The 20,605-nt window shown below is 39.4% G+C and overlaps 2 protein-coding genes and 1 long non-coding RNA gene across 7 annotated transcripts in view; 2 read left to right on the top strand and 1 right to left on the bottom strand.

Annotated features, from left to right (window-relative positions):
* capn10 (calpain 10) overlaps nucleotides 1–5,831 on the top strand; it is a 29,280-nt gene extending 23,449 nt beyond the window's left edge. For all 4 annotated transcript variants that reach the window (XM_039765562.1, XM_039765549.1, XM_039765571.1 and 1 more), the window contains exons 10-13: nucleotides 2,058–2,310; nucleotides 2,458–2,651; nucleotides 3,402–3,447; nucleotides 4,123–5,831. In XM_039765562.1, coding sequence (XP_039621496.1) covers nucleotides 2,058–2,310; nucleotides 2,458–2,651; nucleotides 3,402–3,447; nucleotides 4,123–4,152 — 523 coding nt within the window. In that variant the 3' untranslated portion in view covers nucleotides 4,153–5,831. The remainder of the gene's footprint in view (nucleotides 1–2,057; nucleotides 2,311–2,457; nucleotides 2,652–3,401; nucleotides 3,448–4,122) is intronic.
* A 780-nt stretch (nucleotides 5,832–6,611) lies between these two features.
* Nucleotides 6,612–11,081, bottom strand: LOC120536958. The gene is made up of 3 exons (XR_005635238.1): nucleotides 10,894–11,081; nucleotides 10,065–10,148; nucleotides 6,612–6,928 (listed from the first exon to the last, which is right to left on the bottom strand). It is a non-coding gene; the product is annotated as an uncharacterized LOC120536958 (long non-coding RNA).
* eif4e2 (eukaryotic translation initiation factor 4E family member 2) overlaps nucleotides 10,490–20,605 on the top strand; it is an 89,090-nt gene continuing 78,974 nt past the window's right edge. Inside the window, exon 1 of one of the 2 annotated variants that reach the window (XM_039765513.1) lies at nucleotides 10,490–10,716. In XM_039765513.1, the coding sequence (XP_039621447.1) occupies nucleotides 10,697–10,716 (20 nt within the window). In that variant the 5' untranslated portion in view covers nucleotides 10,490–10,696. The remainder of the gene's footprint in view (nucleotides 10,717–20,605) is intronic. The other variant, XM_039765521.1, reaches the window with a different exon arrangement.

Below are 20,605 nucleotides of genomic sequence, written 5' to 3'. Positions count from 1 at the left end.
TAATTCTTCCAGCTAGAGTGAGATGAAGGGTTGACCATCTAGGCAAGTCTTGCTTAATTTTTTTCCATGCAGATGGCGAAATTTTGTTGATAAAGAGCTTTATGTTTACTTGTGATGTTTACCACTAGGTATTTAAACTGTTCTGCAATGATAAAACAATACTAATACTTAATTACATTATAAATGCATGCTTTCCCCTTTAATTACACAAGTAAATTTGTTTAAATAGGTATGCATCAATTTAGCGCACTTGGATTATTCAATTTTATAATGCTTATTACAGAATGGTTCTAGTTCAATCAAACTATGAGCAAATGTCCTGTACACAGGTCTATTTAGATGAGTCCACAGATTTTGTACAGGATTAAAATCCATGCTGTGAGTGAGCCATTCCATGGCATTGATGTTTTTTTTTTCCAAGTTGGTTGTGTTCTGGTTCTTCTCTGAATTTAGCATTCTGGTAAATGGCAGTTTTACAATAAAATAGTTACTTTATTCGGAGCTATTCAAGTTCCCCTCAGTTTTAGCCAGAGCTCCTGTCTTTGTGGAATAGATACTGCCACCACAATGCTTGACAGCAGGTACTGTTATCTTTAGATAATGAATTGTGTTAGCTCTGTGTCAAATGTATCTTTAGGAATTCTGGCCAAAAATTTCTACCTGGGTCTCATTAGACCGTAAGATATATTCCTGTATGGTTCTGGACGATTCTGTTTCCTTGCAAAATTTATTTTGGCTTGGATGATAAAAATTGCTTCTGTTATAACAGCCTACCATACAGATAAGATTTGTGATAAACTCGCAAAATGGATGGAATATGTAGTGAGTGCCCATTTACTTTAATACATTCCTACAGCTCCCTCAAGGCTTCCTCAAGGTTACTATGGGAATTTAGGCACTTGTAACCGTAAATTAATCCAAACCACAAATGCAGTTTTACAGCAGATTGTCTTAAAAAGAAGAAATAGAGAGTTTTGCAATGGCCAGATCAAAGCCTATGTACCAAACCTTTTGCAACATTATGGGTTGACTGGACAAAGACTTTACATGCACAGAAACTGTCAACAGGTGGATTCGGAGGAAAAAAAGAAATGTTTAAAAATTCCTCATGGTCAATATAAACATTTGATGGACTATTATAAGAAGCATTTACATGATGTTATTTCTGCAAAAGGAGACAACAGCAGGTAGTGAAGCCAAGTTTTCAAACCTTATCAACTTTATCCACCCTGAGAAATTTAGTTTGTGTTTATTTTTTTTAATAATTGCAAAATGCTATGTTTTAATTGTATTTCTGGTTAGGTTACCTTAACCAGGTGACAATACTGAAATAAGGATCAAAATATCTTGTGTTTACATGATAGAATATTCAGTGCTGTATGACAAGACAACTACTGCATTAGCCCATTTAGTGTCTTTTGCTCCACCTGCACAGAAATGTCACTCTTGTTCAACAACATTTATCCTGAGACTCACAGAATACTGTACTCTCACTTAGAAACAGCATGAACACCCATTCTTTTGTTAATCACCCACTGCCATCATTTACTGTATGATAGCATAACTTGATTTGAAATGTTGTTACTTGTGTTTCAAATTTGCCTTGTTCATAGTCAAGAAATCCTTCACTGGATGTGAATTGATTATGCATGTGATCATCTGCTGATTAAGTAGCTGCATAAAAAAATTGCACCTTTTGCATATGGTGTCAAATTTGCTTTTGTGTGACATTCACTTCACTATTGTTGCTGGAACAACTAGAGTTGTAGAACCACTACTGTGTAGAATTGTATTGTAATCTACATACTAGATTATTGACTTTTGTTTCTGAATTAGAACGGAAAAATTAATGTTTTAAAATGTAGCCATATTACACCTCTAGAATAATGTTGAAGAATACAAAATTGTGTCATGGAGGTATGAGGGTGGCTTGGTTTAAGTACAACTTTAATGTGTTAGTGTTCCTTTTCATTTGAATTTCCCTGTGGTATTAATAAAGTTTATCTACTCCAATATTCTTATTCTAAAATTATAAATTCTTTCTACTGTACTAACAGTGAGGTGAAGTTGCCAGACATTCAGTATCCTGCGAATGTCAAAAATGATGCAGAATGGGAAACCATCAGCTTTGATGGCCAGTGGCTCAAAGGAAATAGTGCAGGGGGCAGCCGAAACTTTTCCACTCATTTTGCTAATCCAATTGTGCCATTCAAAGTCAACTCCGGCACCGGGAAGACAACATTAAAGATTGTACTGCAGCAGCACTGTCAAACTGGAAAATGCCATGCCATTGGATTTCATATATACCAGGTAAAGAAAAACTTTGTATTAAAGTCACCACTTTCTATTTTCAGCCTGAATGTACTCTGGTTGTGCTTCAAACATCATTTGTGAACCAAATATTGGTGTAGACCCCACAATTAACTTTAAGTAATGAATCACTGTGTCTTTCTCTAGGTTGCTTCTAATACTGATCTTAATAAATGTCTGAAGGATCAGGAACCTATAAAAAGCTGTACTCCCCATCGATACACAGAGGAAATCAGCATTATGTGTGTCCTGTCACCAGGAAATTATGTTATTATTCCATCAACATATGAACCTGACTGTGTTGGTTTTTTCACAGTGAGCATAGCTACCAGAATAGACAGGTAACTTGAAAGTTTTTCTCACTGAGATGGTTGGAATCTTTCACATTTAGACATTTTATTTTCAATGTAGTTTTATTTATACAATAAATTACATCTAAAGTACTTAAAGTATTAAAATTATTCTTGGGAGGGGAAGCTCCTTCCGACTTCAGGAAATCAGTGATATGACATGATATTTGCAGACTCCTTGTTGTTTTAAGTAGAAAATATATTTTCTTAGTCCTAGAATTAATTTACTCGCTACTTCTTTTTGGTATAGTCCTGGCACCTTATCAATAGTCATCAGTAACACAGCTAAAATTAATTTTGTCACTTATCAGCAGGCTACCACTGGAGACTTGGTGATGGTTCTTATTGTTACCTGACTGTCAAAGGGTTCTTTTAAATCAATGCCAGTAAGTGTTCACACAGAACTGTTCTGTTGGTGAATGGACTATATAGAACTAAATGGGCATTTGACAGCATGTAGAGTTCATTCAGATTCTTTTTATCTTATTTTCTATAATATTCCATAGGTATTGCCTTCTCAATCCGCAGTCCTCAAACAGTCAAACGTGTCCAGCCTCGTGAGATAGCCAGGTTATTAAAAGTAATTTGAATACCTTTGACACATCAGACATTTCAAGCTATTGTTAAGAAGAAAACAGATGTTGGCCATACAGTACCTGTACTAATTTGATTAGCAGACTGGAGTAGGGGAATTTGGCATTAATACATTATTTATTATTTAATTTGCTCCTTTTCACACAGGAAACCAGTGAGAAGTCAAGAGACGCTAGGCAGATTCCTGCAAGAGGTACATTACTCCCATGCTTGATCAGTAATTGATCACAAATATTCTGGTAGTAGGGCATAGTCTTGGTTGAACTGTATATGTCTTCCTGTTCCTGTAACATAAATTTTTCAACTCTCAGCTACATGGCTCAGTATGAGAGAATTAGGGTAGAATAAATGGTATTTGCATTATTTTAATTATGAAGCATTTCCTTAATATCTACCAGTGAACTGCATTTAATATTAGCAGAGCAAGCCCAACAAAGTCCTTCCTCTGTCTACTTTTTCTAGTATTCCTACCTGTGTCTCTTTCCTTTATGTCTTTTAGCCCTTCAACAAGAGATATTGAGGCTGTAGTTATATACATGTTTTTCATAAAACCTTAATTTCTCTCACACTTTATAGGAAGCAAAGCTCTAGATAGATGCTTTCAGATTCTTCTTCTATGCTATCAAAAGTAATGTTGCCCTGACACTCTTCCTTCATTTTTTTGTTTTCAGAATTACATTTTTTTCTGATTTTCTCCTTTTCTTGGAAAGTGATTGTGCCACAAGCCAGTCATTTCAGATTGAGGATTTTTTTATTAAAATGATATTCACTAAAAATATTAAATGATAATTCAAGATTTATAGTAAGGTTTAAAACTCTTATGAGTTTATATTTAAATAAAGTTTCTTTTTTTGTTTTCTTGTGGCAGGTCTCCTATATTGCAGAGATGAGAAGATAGGCAAAGGAGCGTGTGCTGGTGGAAGCTCATCACTTGGCTTCAGATAAAAGTACTGGAGCAAGACCCTGGAGAATCGGAGCAGGGATCTTTTCTTGTTCCGCCAGTGCCGCTAGCAGTTTGCGCATCACAGCTTCTCCATTCTCATGGCACTAATCTGAGGTGACATGACTCGGTGGTGTAAACAAAAAAGCACCGATTGAAGAGGCCGCAGTCTTGTTTGGGTGGAACTGAAACAAAAGCATCTCTCATTTAACCAGGGGTATTCAGCAAAGAAAAAGCACACCCCATTCTACATTTAAAGTAGTAGCCCCCTCACTCCCGTTCTTTGACATGCCATCATGCAGCTTTGATGTTTTTCTGGAACATACAAATGACAACAAAGAAAACTCCCCAATGGATTTAAAAGAGGCTACAGCACTCAAGCCATGCATGCAATAGAGTTTACATATTGTCTTTGAGTTCAGTTTTTGTTGTTTTGGCATGGTTTCTCCTGTTGGCTTTTCAGTATGTCTCTATTGGAAGTGTCATATCAGAGTGATTTCTTATAACTCTATACTCTCAACTTCAGTTGATTGATTTACATTTTCCTTATCAATGAGTAGGAAAAAGCAGCTGACCTGATAAGCCAAAGAAAACGAGAGGGTTGTTGGCATTAACTAATATTTTATCAAGCATGTATTTGGCAAAGCTACACACTGTATAATTTACAGATTATCAATTTACACTATTTCTCCTAATGCTGACTATTTTTTGGCACTTTTACAACTCGTGTTGTTAGCTATTGTCTGAACAACTTAATTGTATAACACTCTTAAGTCTGTCTTAGACTCAGTAATAATTAGCCAGTCTTGTTTTAAGCCTTAATAACTAGTTTGCCCCTAATTTTATTTAATCAGAAATATTCTACCGACCATAAACCCATGTTAGACTTACTGGTGGAAAATATGCTGTTTTCTGGAAGCCAACACGCATACATTGATGGAAGTGCCTTGTATAGTACTTACTGTACCTCTGTAAGCTACAGATAAGCCTAACATCACTCAATGATGACAAGATATTAACATGCCTCTAGTTTAAAATATAAGTGATCTACAGTATATCACAAATTTGTGCGTGTGCACTCCTGTGTGCTACAAGTCTTAAATCACAAGAATATTTATTAAAAGACAAATTATTGAATCTTAATATTTAAAAGTCATTCATGCAACCTTGTGCAAACATACTTTGGACCATTTATTTCTCTGCACTTTCACTCTGTAACAGTACTAGTTCAAGTGGTACCTAAAAGGGTTTTCCAATATTATAAAAGATAGACGTATTTCTGATGCTCATGTATAAATGAGGTGTAATTTGGATAGTTTATGAAGACTATACTTCAGCTAGGATATGCTTTGCAAGGCGCTTAGTTTAACACATGTGCAGCACCGGAACCATTTTCTCATATTACCTGGGTCAGTAAATATCTTGGGTTTAGAGAGTCAATAAGAGCCAACACCCTTAAAACCAATACTAACAATAAATAAATTGGGATGGCTTCTATGGTTTATGTATTTGTATCAGTTGTACTGTTTACTTGGCATAATTCATTCAAAAAATGTTTCCTTAGAAAAATATTTTGCCATTAGAAGCTGATCTGAAACAATTTAAGCGTTTTTCATAAATAAAAGACTGTTAAACTGTTTTTTACATTTATGTGAACATAGGGATAATATAGGAAAAAATGTTCAAGAGCAATGCTCAGACTACAATACTACATTACTACTGAGACTTTTGTGTTTTCATTTCAAATGAATTTTGAAACCAATACTAGAATCTGACTTTAACAGAACTGGATGGTTAATAGAAGGCTTCTGCCAACCCACAGTATATGAAGATGATTGTAAACTAATCAGAGCATAACATTATCAAACTCTTGTTATGTCGCTCATGTTTCATCTCTCTGCTTTTTGTTAGCAACAACAATAACATTTATTTATATAGCACATTTTCATACAAATAATGTAGTTCAAAGTGCTTTACATGATGAAGAAAAGAGAAAAAAAGACAAAGTCAGAATTAAATTAAGACAACACTTTTTAACATAGAATAAAAGTGACGTCTGATGGCCAGGGAGGACAGAAAAAAAAAAACTCCAGACGGCTAAAGAAAAAAATAAAATCTGCAGGGGTTCCAGACCATGAGACCGCCCAGCCCCCTCTGGGCATTCTACCTAACATAAATGAAACAGTCCACTTTGTATTTAGGGTTCTCATGGAAGGACTAGATGATGGTCATGTAGACTTCTGGCTTTTAATCCATCAATGTACGAACATCATGGTGCTTTGATTAGGTGGTGGTGGCACAGGTTGCCACCACAGAAAACCGGGAAAAGAAACAGAAGAGAGAGTAGGGGGTCAGTACGGATTTTTCAGTCACGATGAATAGTTATGATAATAAATTGAGTATACAGAATATCAGGATTAAATTAAAATGAAGTTATGAGAAGGCCATGTTAAAGTAATGAGTTTTTAGCAGTTTTTTAAAGTGTTAATTTACTTAATTCTTAAATGTTCCTACTTCATTCATATTATCATTTAATGAGTGCACAGAAATACAAATGCAAAACGGGGTGTGTATATATAAATATATAATATATATAAACTACAGTCTAATGTTATTCTCTTGTGTATCTGGGCCTTCCATCCCCTTTTTTTCTGTCCTGGTTAGATCCAGTTCGCTCTTTTCCCTTGAGACAGTATTAGCCACCTTTGCATGAAGTATTAAATGTCTTGGCAATCTATCACATGGAAAAAACATTGTGTCAGAACACACACATGCATTACACTGAAATGTTTCTTGCGAATGTTGCTTCATTTTGGATATTTTTTAACCCAGAATTGAACTTTGAGTGCTATTACTTAGCTTTACTGAATAGAAAAACTTTTATTAAAATTAATACTAAAAAAAATTTACATTTCTATCGAAAACATGAACATTTCAATGTGATTCTGCCCTTTTGAGTGCTAGTGCATATTATTACATATAGACACATTCCTTTAGTAAATATTAAAGAAAGAATGATTCCTTTCTTGTTAATTTCCCCTTGGGGATTAATAAAGTATCTATCTTATCTATTTATCTACTATAAATGTACAGTGCCTTCCATAATGTTTGGGGCAAAGATATATTTTTTCCTTGAATTACCCCTCTACTCCAGAAATAAAAATTACAAATCAAGCAAGACGTGATTAAAGTGCACACTGCAGACTTTACCCTAAAAGTATTTTCATACATTTTGGTCACTCCTTGTAAAAAGTATACTCTTTCTACATGGTTCCCCCCATTTTAGCAAATGAAGGCCGTCATATTTAGTACTTTGTTGCATATCCCTTGCTTGCAATGACTGCTTGAAATCCAAGATTTATAAACATTACTGAGTGCTTAATATCTTCTCTGTTGATGCTCTGCCAAGCCTCTAATACAACCATCTTCAGCTCCTGTTTGTTTCTGGGGCTTGTCCCCTTACATTTCCTCTTCAGCATATGGAAGGCATGCTTGGTTGGATTTAAAACTGGCTTGGCCATTCAAGAACTTAAGAACCTAACTCAAGTATGTTTGGGATCATTGTTGTAGGGTGAAGTGCTGTCCAATGCGTCTGGAGGCATTTCCTGGAACTTGAGCAGATAAAATGTTTCTATAGGGTGGTCCAGATCTAATTATGCAATTTTCATTACGCTATAATGTATTAAGTTTATTACATAGAAAATTACCCAAGAAATCCCGGACCATCAAGATGTGAACTGACAACATGAAGAATTGTCTTCGCATAAATCAAAGTCATCCAGACAATCAGGATCTGCATAAGTAGATCTGGACCACCCTGTATAAACCTAATAGTTTATTGTGCAACTGCCATTAGCAGTTACATCATCAATGGAGATACTGTAAGTGTGCCAGTACCTGTGGCAGCCAAACATGCCCAAGCCATAATATGCCCACCACTGTGTTTTAACAGATGAGGTGGTGTGCTTTGGATCGTCTCTACACTTTGTTCTTGTTATCACTCTGATACAAATTCATCTTTGTCCTTCTGTCCACATGACCTTTTTCCAGAATTCTGCAGGCTGTTTTAAGTACTAATCCGGCCATCCTGCTTTTGTGGCCAACTAGTGGCTTGCATCTTGCAGTTTTGCCTCTGTATTTCTGTTCATGAAGTCTTCTGCAGATATTAGACTCTGACACATCCTCCTGCCTCCTGAAGACTGTTTCTGATCTGATAGGCATTTTGTTGCTTTCACTTTACCATGGTGAGGATTCTTCTGTCATCAGCAGTGAAGGTTTTTCTTGACCTACCAGTCCCTTTGCGATTACTGTGTTCACCAGTGCCTTCTTTTTCATAATGATATTACAGACAGTCAAAATCCTAAGGTTTTACTAATGTCTTCAATGGTTTTATTCTTGATTTTCAACAATGGCAACTACAGGCTCCAAAGGGCATCTGTAAATATCTTTTGCCTGCCCTAATGAAGCAATGAAACATAATCAAAAACACCTGAGACACCAATTGTCCCAAAAATTACGGTTCTCTGAAATGAGGGGACCATGTAGAAAAAATGTTTTAATTTCTACATTGTGTGACTGAAATGTATGCAAATACTCATAAATTAAGGTTTCCAGTGTGCAATCTATAATCCTGTAGAAATTGTTTGATTTGTAATTTTATACTGTGGAGGAGAGGGGTAAATCGAGAAAATGTGTCTATGTCCCAAACATTACAGAAGGCACTTTATATTTAAATAAAATCATGTATTTCAAAAACTACTTGTGCAAAAGTTTTGCAAACGACCTGGCCACATTACTAAATAGAGCACATTGCAAAAAATCCCGGTAAAATTAAATAATTTATATGGCAGTTATAGCTAAACATAGGTAAATTGGTTTTGCAGGATATTGGGATAACCATGCTGGACCAAAAACAATTGAGCCTAGACCAAGTCAAGTCAAGTTGGGGAGCATGCACTGGTACAGTGTACTGCCACACCCACTACATGGCAAAACAACTCCGGATCCCGGTTTGCAACCCCCAGGCAGACACGTGGTCCAGTCCCATCCTCCAGAAATGACCCTCTATCTGCTGCAGCAAGGTGTTATGTGGGCGACCCCTTGGCCTAGTCCAGCGACTCGGGTCCCCAACAATGAGGATATTTTGAGCCGGATCACCCTTGGGGAAACGCGCCATATGACGCTCCCTCACAATGCACGTTATGTGCCTCATTCGGGACTCCATTAGCAACCGCTCAGTCGACACAAAGTCAAACTAATGGTACCCAAGGATTTTCCAGAGAGAGACAGTACCAAAGGAGTCCAGTCTTTGTCTCGGGTCACTGGATAGCGTCCATGTCTCGCAACCAAATAGCAAGACAGGAAGCACCAGGACTCTAAAGACTTGGACCTTCGTCCTTTTGCATAGATATTGGAAGGGCCACACACTCCTTTCCAGCGACCTCATGACCCTCCCCATGCTCTCCCAATCCTTCTACTGACTTTACAGGAAGAGTCAGCAGAGACATGAATGTCACTGCCAAGGTAAGTAAACCTCTCAACAAGGTCAACACTCTCTCCTCAAACAGACACACTGCTGATGGCTGTGCCCAAGAGGTCATTAAAGGCCTGGATCTTGGTTTTTATCCAGGACACTCGCAAGCCCAGACACTCGGACTCCTCACTCAATCTCTCGAGCGACCCGATCAGAGCATTGTCAGCAAAGTCAAGATCCGTGATTCTTTCTTCACCAACAGATGCCCCACAACTGCTGGACCCCACAACCTTGCCCAACATCCAGTCCATACAAGCCTAGACCCTCTAACAGAAAAACACTTTGCAACTTGTTTGGAAAAAAAGATGTCAGTTTTTTCGTAAGTGGTCATTTGTACCTTAGGCCCCATCAAGGTGGTTATCTGGAAACTGCATGTTCTGAAAATGTTCTGTCTTCGCTGGGCTGTAGTGATTCAGGAGCTCTACAAAACACAACCAAAAAATGTAATTTTAAGACGTAAAAAAATTGCAGACATACACACATACAGACAGCAGGCTAAAATCACGTTTTATCGACGTCTTAAACATCGTAGAATACAAATCTGAACTCAACTTGATAGCGCATTTTGATACCAAAACCAAATTCATTTACAGGGAAGTACAGTAACACGTTTTCTTGGACGGAACCTTCTGTAACGGGCAATATAACTTAAGATAGCTACGCGTATGGCTCCCGAATCACTAGATGTCGCTGTACACTAGTCTACAGTGGTGTTTCAAAAATATAAGATAACGGGGGTAATTGTTTCTTTTGGGAAATGGTGCCCCCAGGGTGTTGACGTTTAAATGTTTACTGCCATTGAAGTATGCGAGTGAGTCGCCCGTGGACGCGCTCCGATTGTACGCGTTCTCGCGGCAGCGCGGGCACGGTGGCGCGCGTTCGCCACACGCTGGACAGGGTACTGCGAAGGGGTCGGATTTTTTTTTGGATACTGAGAAGAGTAAACGGCAGCATAGGTACCCCAAGATAATGAACAACAAGTTCGACGCGTAAGTAAATCAAGTCAGCGCAAGGCGAGCTGAGGGCGGGCTTGTGTCACCCAACCCAGGTGTCGGTGGTACTTGCCGTCTTTGGAGTTGGGGGGCAAAGGCGAGGGCAAACGGAGGCGCCACACTGAGTTATACATACAGGGTCATGCCAGTAGCAAAGTGGGCGTGGAGACTTACCAGCCCGAGGCCCCGAATAGGAAGCATTGGACAAGCGTTGCAGCAAGAACTGGTGCTTGCGGGGAAAGGGGGCGGGGCTGCTGGGTTCTTCTACCTTTGAAAGACTTTCGGACGGCTAGGTGGGAGTGCAGAGATGCGCAAGCACAGAGTCGGGCTAGTGGTGCGGTCTTGTTGGGGGCGTTGCTAACATCTCCCTCTTGAGAGGAAGCTGCAGTCCAACGACTGTCGACACCAATAAAAAAATAAATAAACAGAATCCAACACTAAAGCCATGGGGCTGAGACACGGGCCGAGTGGTGAAAATAGCATTTCCAGATGTTGCCCTGTGCAGGTTAGTGGCACAGGCCTGACAGCGGCGACAGGCCTGAGCCCATCCGACCTCTCTCTGTGTCACATTACAAGTGACATACATCGTAAAACCTGGAGCGAATGTGTCGTGGGATAGGCCTGCATTTATCAGTGTGAAAAAAGTTCGGTATGGACTGCTGGTGTTATACGTGTTTAACAGTTAACAGTATAAATAGGACTGGTTTTGTACGGTGCGCTTGAGGGTCCGCGGCCACCCTGCCGAGGTTGACGTTCATTAAAAAAACAGAGACAGTTTTTAAAGTTTGTCTTTACCTCACGTAGTAGATAAATAAGTATACCTCAAAATGTTCTTCATTCGTTGCTTTAATGTAGTCCTGCATCAGTGTAGTTACTGACTAGAGCTGTGGGTTCTCAGGTTGCGACACTCTCAAGCAGTTCTCGAGTGATAAGCAGGTGAATGCAAACACATATAGTAAAACGGGAAGGAAGGTGGGGAATTCGTGACCCGTAAAAAAACAGCGGCCGAACCCGTGTTTCCATGCTCAGTTTCGCTTCTACCTTATCGTCTCGCCCACGCTACCCCGTTCTAATCTTGCGTGTCTACCATCTGCACCAATTGGAAATTTCCTCCCAAAACCTTAGCTCCCCACCTCCCCATGTAGAATCAAGCCTGTCTGGAAACCACGCGTAAAAACCGAGGGATTTTTGCGAAAGAAGCGGCTAATACAGGTGAGTGCTCTCTTTCTCACCTCCTCCACTTCCCAACGACAAATGTGCAGTGTGTATGTGTCTCTGCCTCAAGTCCAGTCCACAAACATTACAATGTTTTTTCTTGATAAATGTTTTTAGGTAACAGTTATAGAAATTGCCAGACTGATGCAGAAGAATGTACAATGTGGAGCAAGGTCGAATTTAACAGTTATTCATTATAAAATAAACGCATCTTAATATTTCATTGTAGTGTACACTTATAATTACCAGCAGTAGAAAGCTTTTGTTTTAGATAGAGTTGTCAATGTTCAGGAATTTCCATCCCAGATTCCAGAAGCAGAACTGTGTAGCATTCACTTTGACTGAGTTGTTTTACTTTATTTTGACCTGAAATAGTCTGTACTTCTTCTGATTTGAATTTATATGTAATTGTATCATTTTTTTTTAATTAAAAGTATAGAGATTTTAGGATGTCTGTTTTTCATTTCATGTCAAACCACACTACAGTTCTAACATTAATAGAAAAAAAAATTCTGTTTATAAGAAATGTACCTTACTTCATGAGATACAAGTGCATAATAAATAGAAATGGTTGAAACATATATTTGAAATATTAAAATGAGTGCTGCAATTTAAACGTTGAATGTCTAAATATCCTCGATTGCAATATACATCATTTTTCACTCTCTGATAAAGGTCCACAAAGAGCTAGATCCCTGGTAAATGATTAAAAGTCAAAAATAACATATTTGTAATCACTTACCTTGAAGAGTCTAATAAGATGCACCACATACTTATATTTTTAGAAGTGGATTTTAGCAGGTTAAGACCACTAGTAAAAAAATCAAATACCAAAAATACTGTTTTATTTGTGATCAACAGCCTTGAAATAGTGTAAAATGACACATAATTTCTTTAAAGTTTTGTGAATACGATTAACTTTGGCCACTTGCATTCCATTATGACAAAAAAAGTATTTTGGAGTTGTTCTTTAATGTGGCATACAAAAGTTCAAGTCCTTCTAATCATTTTAGCTGAGGACACCTATTCGTTCAATCTCTGGCATAAGGGTATAATTTCCTGCACAAAATACAACCCAAAAATGACCTAAAAATACGAGTTTTTAGGTCTAGAAATTTTAAATGGGGGAAACCCAAAAAGCTTGATGTGTTGCATAACTAGACATCAATATGAGGCGAGCAGTGTATCATATGTGGGGTTTTCTCATACCTGTTAGCCAGGAGGCGGATTTAAAAAAAAATGAAGTGATTTCAGAGTATTCACAGGTCATTCTTACGGACACAACTAGCTGCATTACCTGGCTGTGCCTGGGAAATTTCTTAAGAATGGGCCACAGTTATAGTGATGTCAGCTAATTCAATGTATTTTTCCACCAAGGTCTAATATTGGTAGACAGTGTGGTGTAGTGGTAAAGGCTTTAAACCAACAACCCAAAGGTCATAGATTCAGATTTTGCTACTGACAATGTGTAGTCATAGGCATGTCACTTCACCTGCTCCAATTGAAAAAACAAAAGAAATGTGACCTTGGATAAAGGTATAAGTTAAATAATAAGTAATAATATTAATAGATCACTGCAGCAGCTTACTCTTGAACGTGATATTGTCCAGTTGGCCATGAGTAAAACATTCCTGGATTAGATCAATTCCTGGTTTTCCTAGAGATTTGGCTTTTATCGATGGTTATTGCAAATCACAATTTTACAGAAAGTGTATTATTTTGATCTGAAATTGGTGATCAGTAAGAATAATATGAAATTTGAGTATAATACAGTATTATTAGATGTTTACAATTTTCATTTGTTTACATTATTCACTCAAGTACAGTGTTTCTTTTCATGTTTGTTGTTGTATGTGGTACCATTTTAAATTATGGAGATGCGAATGTATGTGCAAAGTAATGCTTGAACTGGATATACAGTACTACATACTGCAAGTCCCAGTACCCTATGTAATGTATTAACAATGAAGAGTGAGGAGCATGGAGCTGTAGCTTTGAGAATCTAAACACAATCTTTATGGCTTCCCCATTGGGAATTGAAGCATGACAATCTAAGATCGGCCCTGGGATATTACTTGATTTAAGAGCCAGGACTGGGGGTGGAGATGCCCCTTTTGAGTTAATAGTACTGTGTCCTGGGGCTGGAGTTAAATTTAGTGAAAAGGGGTAACCATGATGAGAGCTGATAAAAATCTAAGAGTGCTGGAATCAAAAGCAAAAAATTGAAAAGCACCAATGCAAAGAATTTCTGAGAGCAGGGTAGTAGCACATCCTCACTCAAAGTAAGCAGACACGCATGTAAATGATTTTGAAGGTTGGAGTTGGGGTCCCCTTTCAAAGTCTGTAGATGTGAAATGTACTACAATGAAGTATGTCGTGGGGGACCTGTAAAAGTTTAAACTGATGCTATTGGACCTGCAGTGTTTCTAGGATTTGCAGGTATCAGGGTCTTAGTCCCCTCTGTGATTATCGTACACGGCCTTACATATATACAGTGGTGCTTGAAAGTTAATAAACTCTTCAGAATTTTCCGTATTCCTGCATAAATATGACTTAAAACCGTTCAGGTGCAACTGGGCGACAGACAACTGGGCAACAGACAACTCGGCGACATCCTTTACCAGTTAGGTAATAATTAGGTTCAAAGAGATTTGTTAATAATATTTAAATGACAGCGTAGGTCGCTGAAAAATCCACAGAATCACCTGCTTTATGAGAGTCCCAATACATTGAGAGTAAAGATATTCCTTAAGCCGTACTCGCAGGTCACCTTTTGTATTCTAAATAATGTTATCATACAATTACAATCAATACACTTTGTTCCATCTGCAGAATAAAGTTCGTTCGTCAATTATATAAATTTATTTTTAACATTTTAAATCACGTCATTTAAATATAATTAAAACATCTCTTTGAACTTAACTATTACCTAACTGGTAAAGGATGTCGCCGAGTTGTATTTTGCCAAGTTGTCTTTCACCGACTTGTCTTTTCGCCGGGTTGTCTTTTGCCAAGTTGACTGATGCTTAGTTGCCACCAAACCACTTAAAACATTTTCAAATTTTACACAAGTTCAAAAATTAGATATGGAAACCCCAACTAAACAAATGAGACAAAAATATCATACTTGGGCATTTATTTATTGAGGAGAATCACCCAGTATTGCATATCTATAATACTGGTTGATTTTCCTCAATAAATAAATGACCAAGTATTATATTTTTGTCTCATTTGTTTAGCTGTGTTATCCATATCTGCCTTTAGAACTTGTATGAAAATCTGATGATGTTTTACATCATATTTATCCAGGAATATGGAAAATTCTGAAGAGTTCACTAACTTTCAAGCACTACTATATGAAATTGAAGAATAGTGGTTTTCATGTACCTTCATGCAATGGAGTAACATTGATGTGGGTCTATATCTATACTAATAAAAGGCAAAGCCCTCACTGACTCACTCACTCACTCACTGACTCACTCATCACTAATTCTCAAACTTTCCGTGTAGTTAGAAGGCTTATTCCTTACAGCTTACTTACAAAAGTTAAGCAGGTTTCATTTCGAAATTCTACGCATAATTGTCGACAACGTCCACCATGTTGAACTTTCTTATTTATGGCCCCATCTTCATGAAATTTGGTAGGCCGCTTCCCTGTGCTAACCAAAACCAATGTACGTACTTATTTCGGTGGTATGACGCTAATGTCGGCCGCCATATTGAACTTTCCAACTTTGTTATCTATGGGCCCATCTTCAAGAAATTTGGTACTCGGGTTCCCAACGCTAACTGAATCTTACTTACGTACATATATACGTCCATAGCCTGCCGCTCAGTTGCCGTGTGAGGCGGCGTTGGGTCCCCCATCCCAACGCCTCCCACGTTGTTGGCTGCTTGCCTATATAAGGCAGTCCGTCGCTCCGGTCTCTTCATTCCCTTCCTTGCTTCGCCATGGTATTCATGTCTCCCTGCTGATAACTACAACTTTTTAATTTAATCCACGGCTTCTCCGCTGTTTTATTGTTCGTTTATTGTGCTTATAGTTATTGTGTAGGTATTTTAGACTTAGTTTACATTGTTCAGGTACCCGTTTCCTTTATCTATCGAGGTGATCACCATTGATCAAAGAACTGTCACTTACCGAGTGGTTTCCATGCCTAGAGATGCCGCCTGCCCTTTCCATTCTCTTTGTTACATATTGCATGGCCATATCAGGCTCACTCTTGATATCCGGAGGAACATTGTGTCTTATGTATTGAATGACTGGGTGACTGGGACAGGTTCAAGGTGTGGACTGATGATGGTACAGGAGATAATTGTACTACACAGGAGCACTATAAGAGTGGAATGCTTAACCCTTCACCCATGGTTCTGCATGTGAGTTGATGGCTGCCGCTGAATTGTTCGGTTGTCGCTTTCAAGTGTACCCAAATGGCCAAATATTTTACACCTTTGGACGACCGCCAATGCCTCTTAAACATCTTAGATTCACAGGTGACGATTTGAGTAGTGGACACTTTCATGTTTATGAATGTTTAAACTCTCAAAAGCTGGATGTGAAGTTATCGATGAAACCGGTTGTATGCTTTCAACGCTTGACAGATGCCGAATGTCACTTCAACACAATTCCTGCAAATACTAACGTAATTGAAACAAACCATGAAACTCAAACCGATTATGACAGCAGCAATCCAAGCTGTGAGATTTGAAACAAGATTACTGTTCACATGGCCAACTGTACGTTGCATGCTCAAGAGTAAGCTCAGCGCACAGCTTGGTCATATTACAACCGGAGGGCCGAACTGATAATGTGGTATACAAAGGGATTGGTATATTTTCCCTCAGTTTAAAAAGGTTTACTTTTCTTCTTAGTAAAAATTTTAAGGCAGTACTTCCCCGCTCTGAAGCGCGGGTATTTTGCTAGTTGTATATAATGGACAAAGGGATCAGAGGCTTACTGCTGCTATCATGTATGTAATTGAGAAAAATGATCAGGGACTGACAATAAATCACCTTTAGTTATTTGAGATTAATAAAGAGATTGTAACTTAAAGACCAAAAAAATTGTTACATTTTGAAACATTTAGTTCCTGGAGGAGGTATGCCAAAAAAGGTTGAGAACCTCTGACCTAGAAATGTCACAAAACATTTATTGAAATATGTGTCAATAGTCTAGTGTAGTTAAACATTTACTTTGATTTAGATGTCTACTATTTTACAAAACCCAAAATACAAGATCATATTTTACTCATACAGCCTTAGGTTTATATTAGTGGGGGGAGATTGGAGGATTGTACAATGTACCTCTGCTTAAAAAAGTCTGGGAACTTTACTATTACCTCCAACCATATTTGGATCCTCTTAATCCAGTACAGTGTCACTGGGCAGCATCGGGTATAAATTAGGAATTGGTCCTCTACATGGGACATCCTCCCACAAAATTAAACGCTTTTGGGAGTGTCTATTTCCAAAACACAAGAATGAGGAAATGATAGACTGTTAGTCTGCTTCAAGTTATAAATGTTAATTTTGTTATTTTCATTACTTGATTATTTTCAATCTGTTGTACTATTGAGTTGATACTTTCAAAGTTTTGACTTTGGAATTTATACTAGCTTTCCAACATCAGTACCAGAACTAAAACAGTTCTGAAGCATGGATCATTTAACTTCAACACCCCTCATCTTACTCTAGCACCCAAATTGAGGTGCAGAATTGCTTGCCTCCCAGGTTCATTGTGCCTCTCAATTACTCACCTCCATGGTTCATCGCGCTGCCCTAGGCACCACTTCCCTCTTGATAGTCATGAAATCCAAATTGTGTCTAAGCAATGGAATGGGCCTTATGAAGTCCAGTTTGCCTAGAAGCAAAAGGGGATGGGGGACTAGACATGAAGTTGAAGCAATATGGGTCCCCTGTGAAGTTTATGTCAAACCATTGTAAAAGAAATAGCCGGACATACAAAGAAGTTTTGGGGCAGCCACACGTATAGTTTCCCTGGCTGCAAAAGGCTTAAATTTGTGTACAGGTTAGAGTCCAAAGCAGAACTAATCAAGTATGGAGGATGAGGGGTTTTTATAGGCAGTTCAAAGGAAGTGACGTCTTCAGAGTGTACTCGGATATAGGCAGGATTTCTTGTGTTTGGTCTGCAGAGAGAAAAGAGAGAGGTTCATGGCAACCCGCTGCCCCGTACCTGGCCGAGACACCTCAAAAGGGCATCGGCATTGGCCTGCAGGTTCCTCCAGGGGTAAAGGACCGAAAACTTTTATGGCTGGAGGTCCAAGACTCCAGGGGGTTGACTCCTTGTTCAAGGCCAGCCACTGTAGAGGTGCATGGTCCGTCACCAGGGTGAACTCACTGTCCAAGAGGTAGTACCTCAGCTGGGTGATCACCCATTTAACCGCTACGGCTTCCCGTTCCACTGCCGCATACCTGGTTTTGCGGTCCAACAGTCTACGGCTGAGATACATGACTGGGTGTTCAACTCCATCGACATTTTGGCTCAGCAGGGCGCCAAGGCCTGTGTCCATAACATTCGTCTGGAGGAGGAAAAGTCGGAAGTTTTCAAAACTGGAGCTGATGTAAGGGCCTGTTTTAAGTCATTAAATGCAGCTTCCAATGTAGCATCCTATACCACATGTTTCGGGGACCCCTACTTTGTTAGATTCGTCAAGGGCGTTGCTCTCTTGGAAAAACAGGGCACAAACTGGCGGTAGTATCCTGCTAGTCCAAGAAAGGCCTGGACTTGCTGCTTGGTCCTCGGACAGGGCCATTTCAATATGGCATCAACTTTTGAACAGTACACCGACCCACCAGGTAGCCTAAATATTTGGCCTCTGTTATCCCAAAGAAGCATTTCCTTGGGTTAATTCATAGGCCGGCTTCACTTATTGTCCGCAATACTGCTTGTACCTACTATACGTGTTTCTTCCATGTGCTGGAATATATAATAGCATCATCCAGGTAGGCAGCACTGCATGAGTTATGGGGACGGAGCACTTTCCAGAGTGTTTTCGGTCCCCAAATGGGCTCAGAGGATGTGGGTATGTGCCTGCTCACAGGCTTGCCGCTGGTAAGTCCGTGGGACTAGCAACAGTGACTGCACCTCCCACTCAGCTACCTGATATAAAAGATAGATAGATAGATAGATAGATACTTTATTAATCCCAAGGGGAAATTCACATAATCCAGCAGCAGTATACTGATACAAAAAAAAAAAAACAATATTAAATTAAATAGTAATAAAAATGAAAAATGAAAAAAAAAAAAAAAAGCAGACAATTACTTGTTAAATGTTAGCATTTACTTCCCCGGGTGGAATTCGCATAGTGTGGGGGAGGAACGATCTCCTCAGTCTGTCAGTGGAGCAAGACAATGACAAAAGTCTGTCACTGAAGCTACTCCTCTGCCTGGAAATGACACTATTCAGTGGATGCAGTGGATTCTCCATGATTGACAGGAGTTTGCTTAATGCCTGTCGCTCTGCCACAGATGTTAAACTGTCCAACTTTACTCCTACAATAGAGCCTGCCTTCTTAACAAGTTTGTCCAGGCGTGAGGCATCTTTCATCTTTATGCTGCCTCCTCAGCACACCACCGCGTAGAAGAGGGCACTCGCCACAAACATCTTGTAGAACATCTGCAGCATCTTCTTATTGCAGATGTTGAAGGATGCCAACCTTCTCAGAAAGTATAGTCGGCTCTGACCTTTCTTACATAGAGCATCAGTATTGGCAGTCCAGTCCAATTTGTCATCCAGCTGCACTCCCAGATATTTATAGGTCTGCACCCTCTGCACACAGTCACCTCTGATGATCACAGGGTCCATGAGGGGCCTGGGCCTCCTAAAATCCACCACCAGCTCCTTGGTTTTGCTGGTGTTAAGATGTAAGTGGTTTGAGTCGCACTATTTAACAAAGTGATTAGCTTCCTGTACTCCTCCTCCTGCCCACTCCTGATGCAGCCCACAATAGCAGTGTCATCAGCGAACTTTTGCACGTGACAGGACTCCGAGTCATATTGGAAGTCTGATGTATATAGATTGAACAGGACCGGAGAAAGTACAGTCCCCTGCGGCGCCCCTGTATTGCTGAACACAATGTCAGACCTGCAGTTCCCAAGATGCACATATTGAGGTCTGTCTGTAAGATAGTCCACGATCCATGCCACCAGGTGTGAGTCTACTCCCATCTCAGTCAGCTTGTCTCTAAGGAGCAGAGGTTGAATGGTGTTGAAGGCGCTAGAGAAGTCCAAAAACATAATTCTTACAGCACCACTGCCTCTGTCCAAGTTGGAGTGGGATCGGTATAGCATATAGATGATGGCATCCTCCGCTCCCACCTTCTCCTGGTATGCAAACTGCAGAGGGTCAAGGGCGTGGCAGATCTGTGGCCTCAGGTGGTGAAGCAGTAGCCGCTCCATGGTCTTCATCAGATGTGACGTTAGAGCAACAGGCCGGAAGTCATTCAACTCACTAGGACGTGATACCTTTGGGACAGGGGTGATACAAGATGTTTTCCAAAGCCTTGGGACTGTCCCCTGTTCCGGGCTCAGGTTGAAGATGCACTGTAGAGGACTCCCCAGTTCCAACGCACAGGCCTTCAGCAGTCGTGGTGATACACCATCTGGACCCGCTGCTTTGCTGGCACAAAGTCTTCTCAGCTCTCTGCTC

The sequence above is a fragment of the Polypterus senegalus genome, chromosome 1 (genome assembly GCF_016835505.1).
Source record: "Polypterus senegalus isolate Bchr_013 chromosome 1, ASM1683550v1, whole genome shotgun sequence".
Taxonomy (NCBI): Eukaryota; Metazoa; Chordata; class Cladistia; order Polypteriformes; family Polypteridae; genus Polypterus; species Polypterus senegalus.
This window is presented reverse-complemented; position numbering and strand designations above follow the sequence as displayed.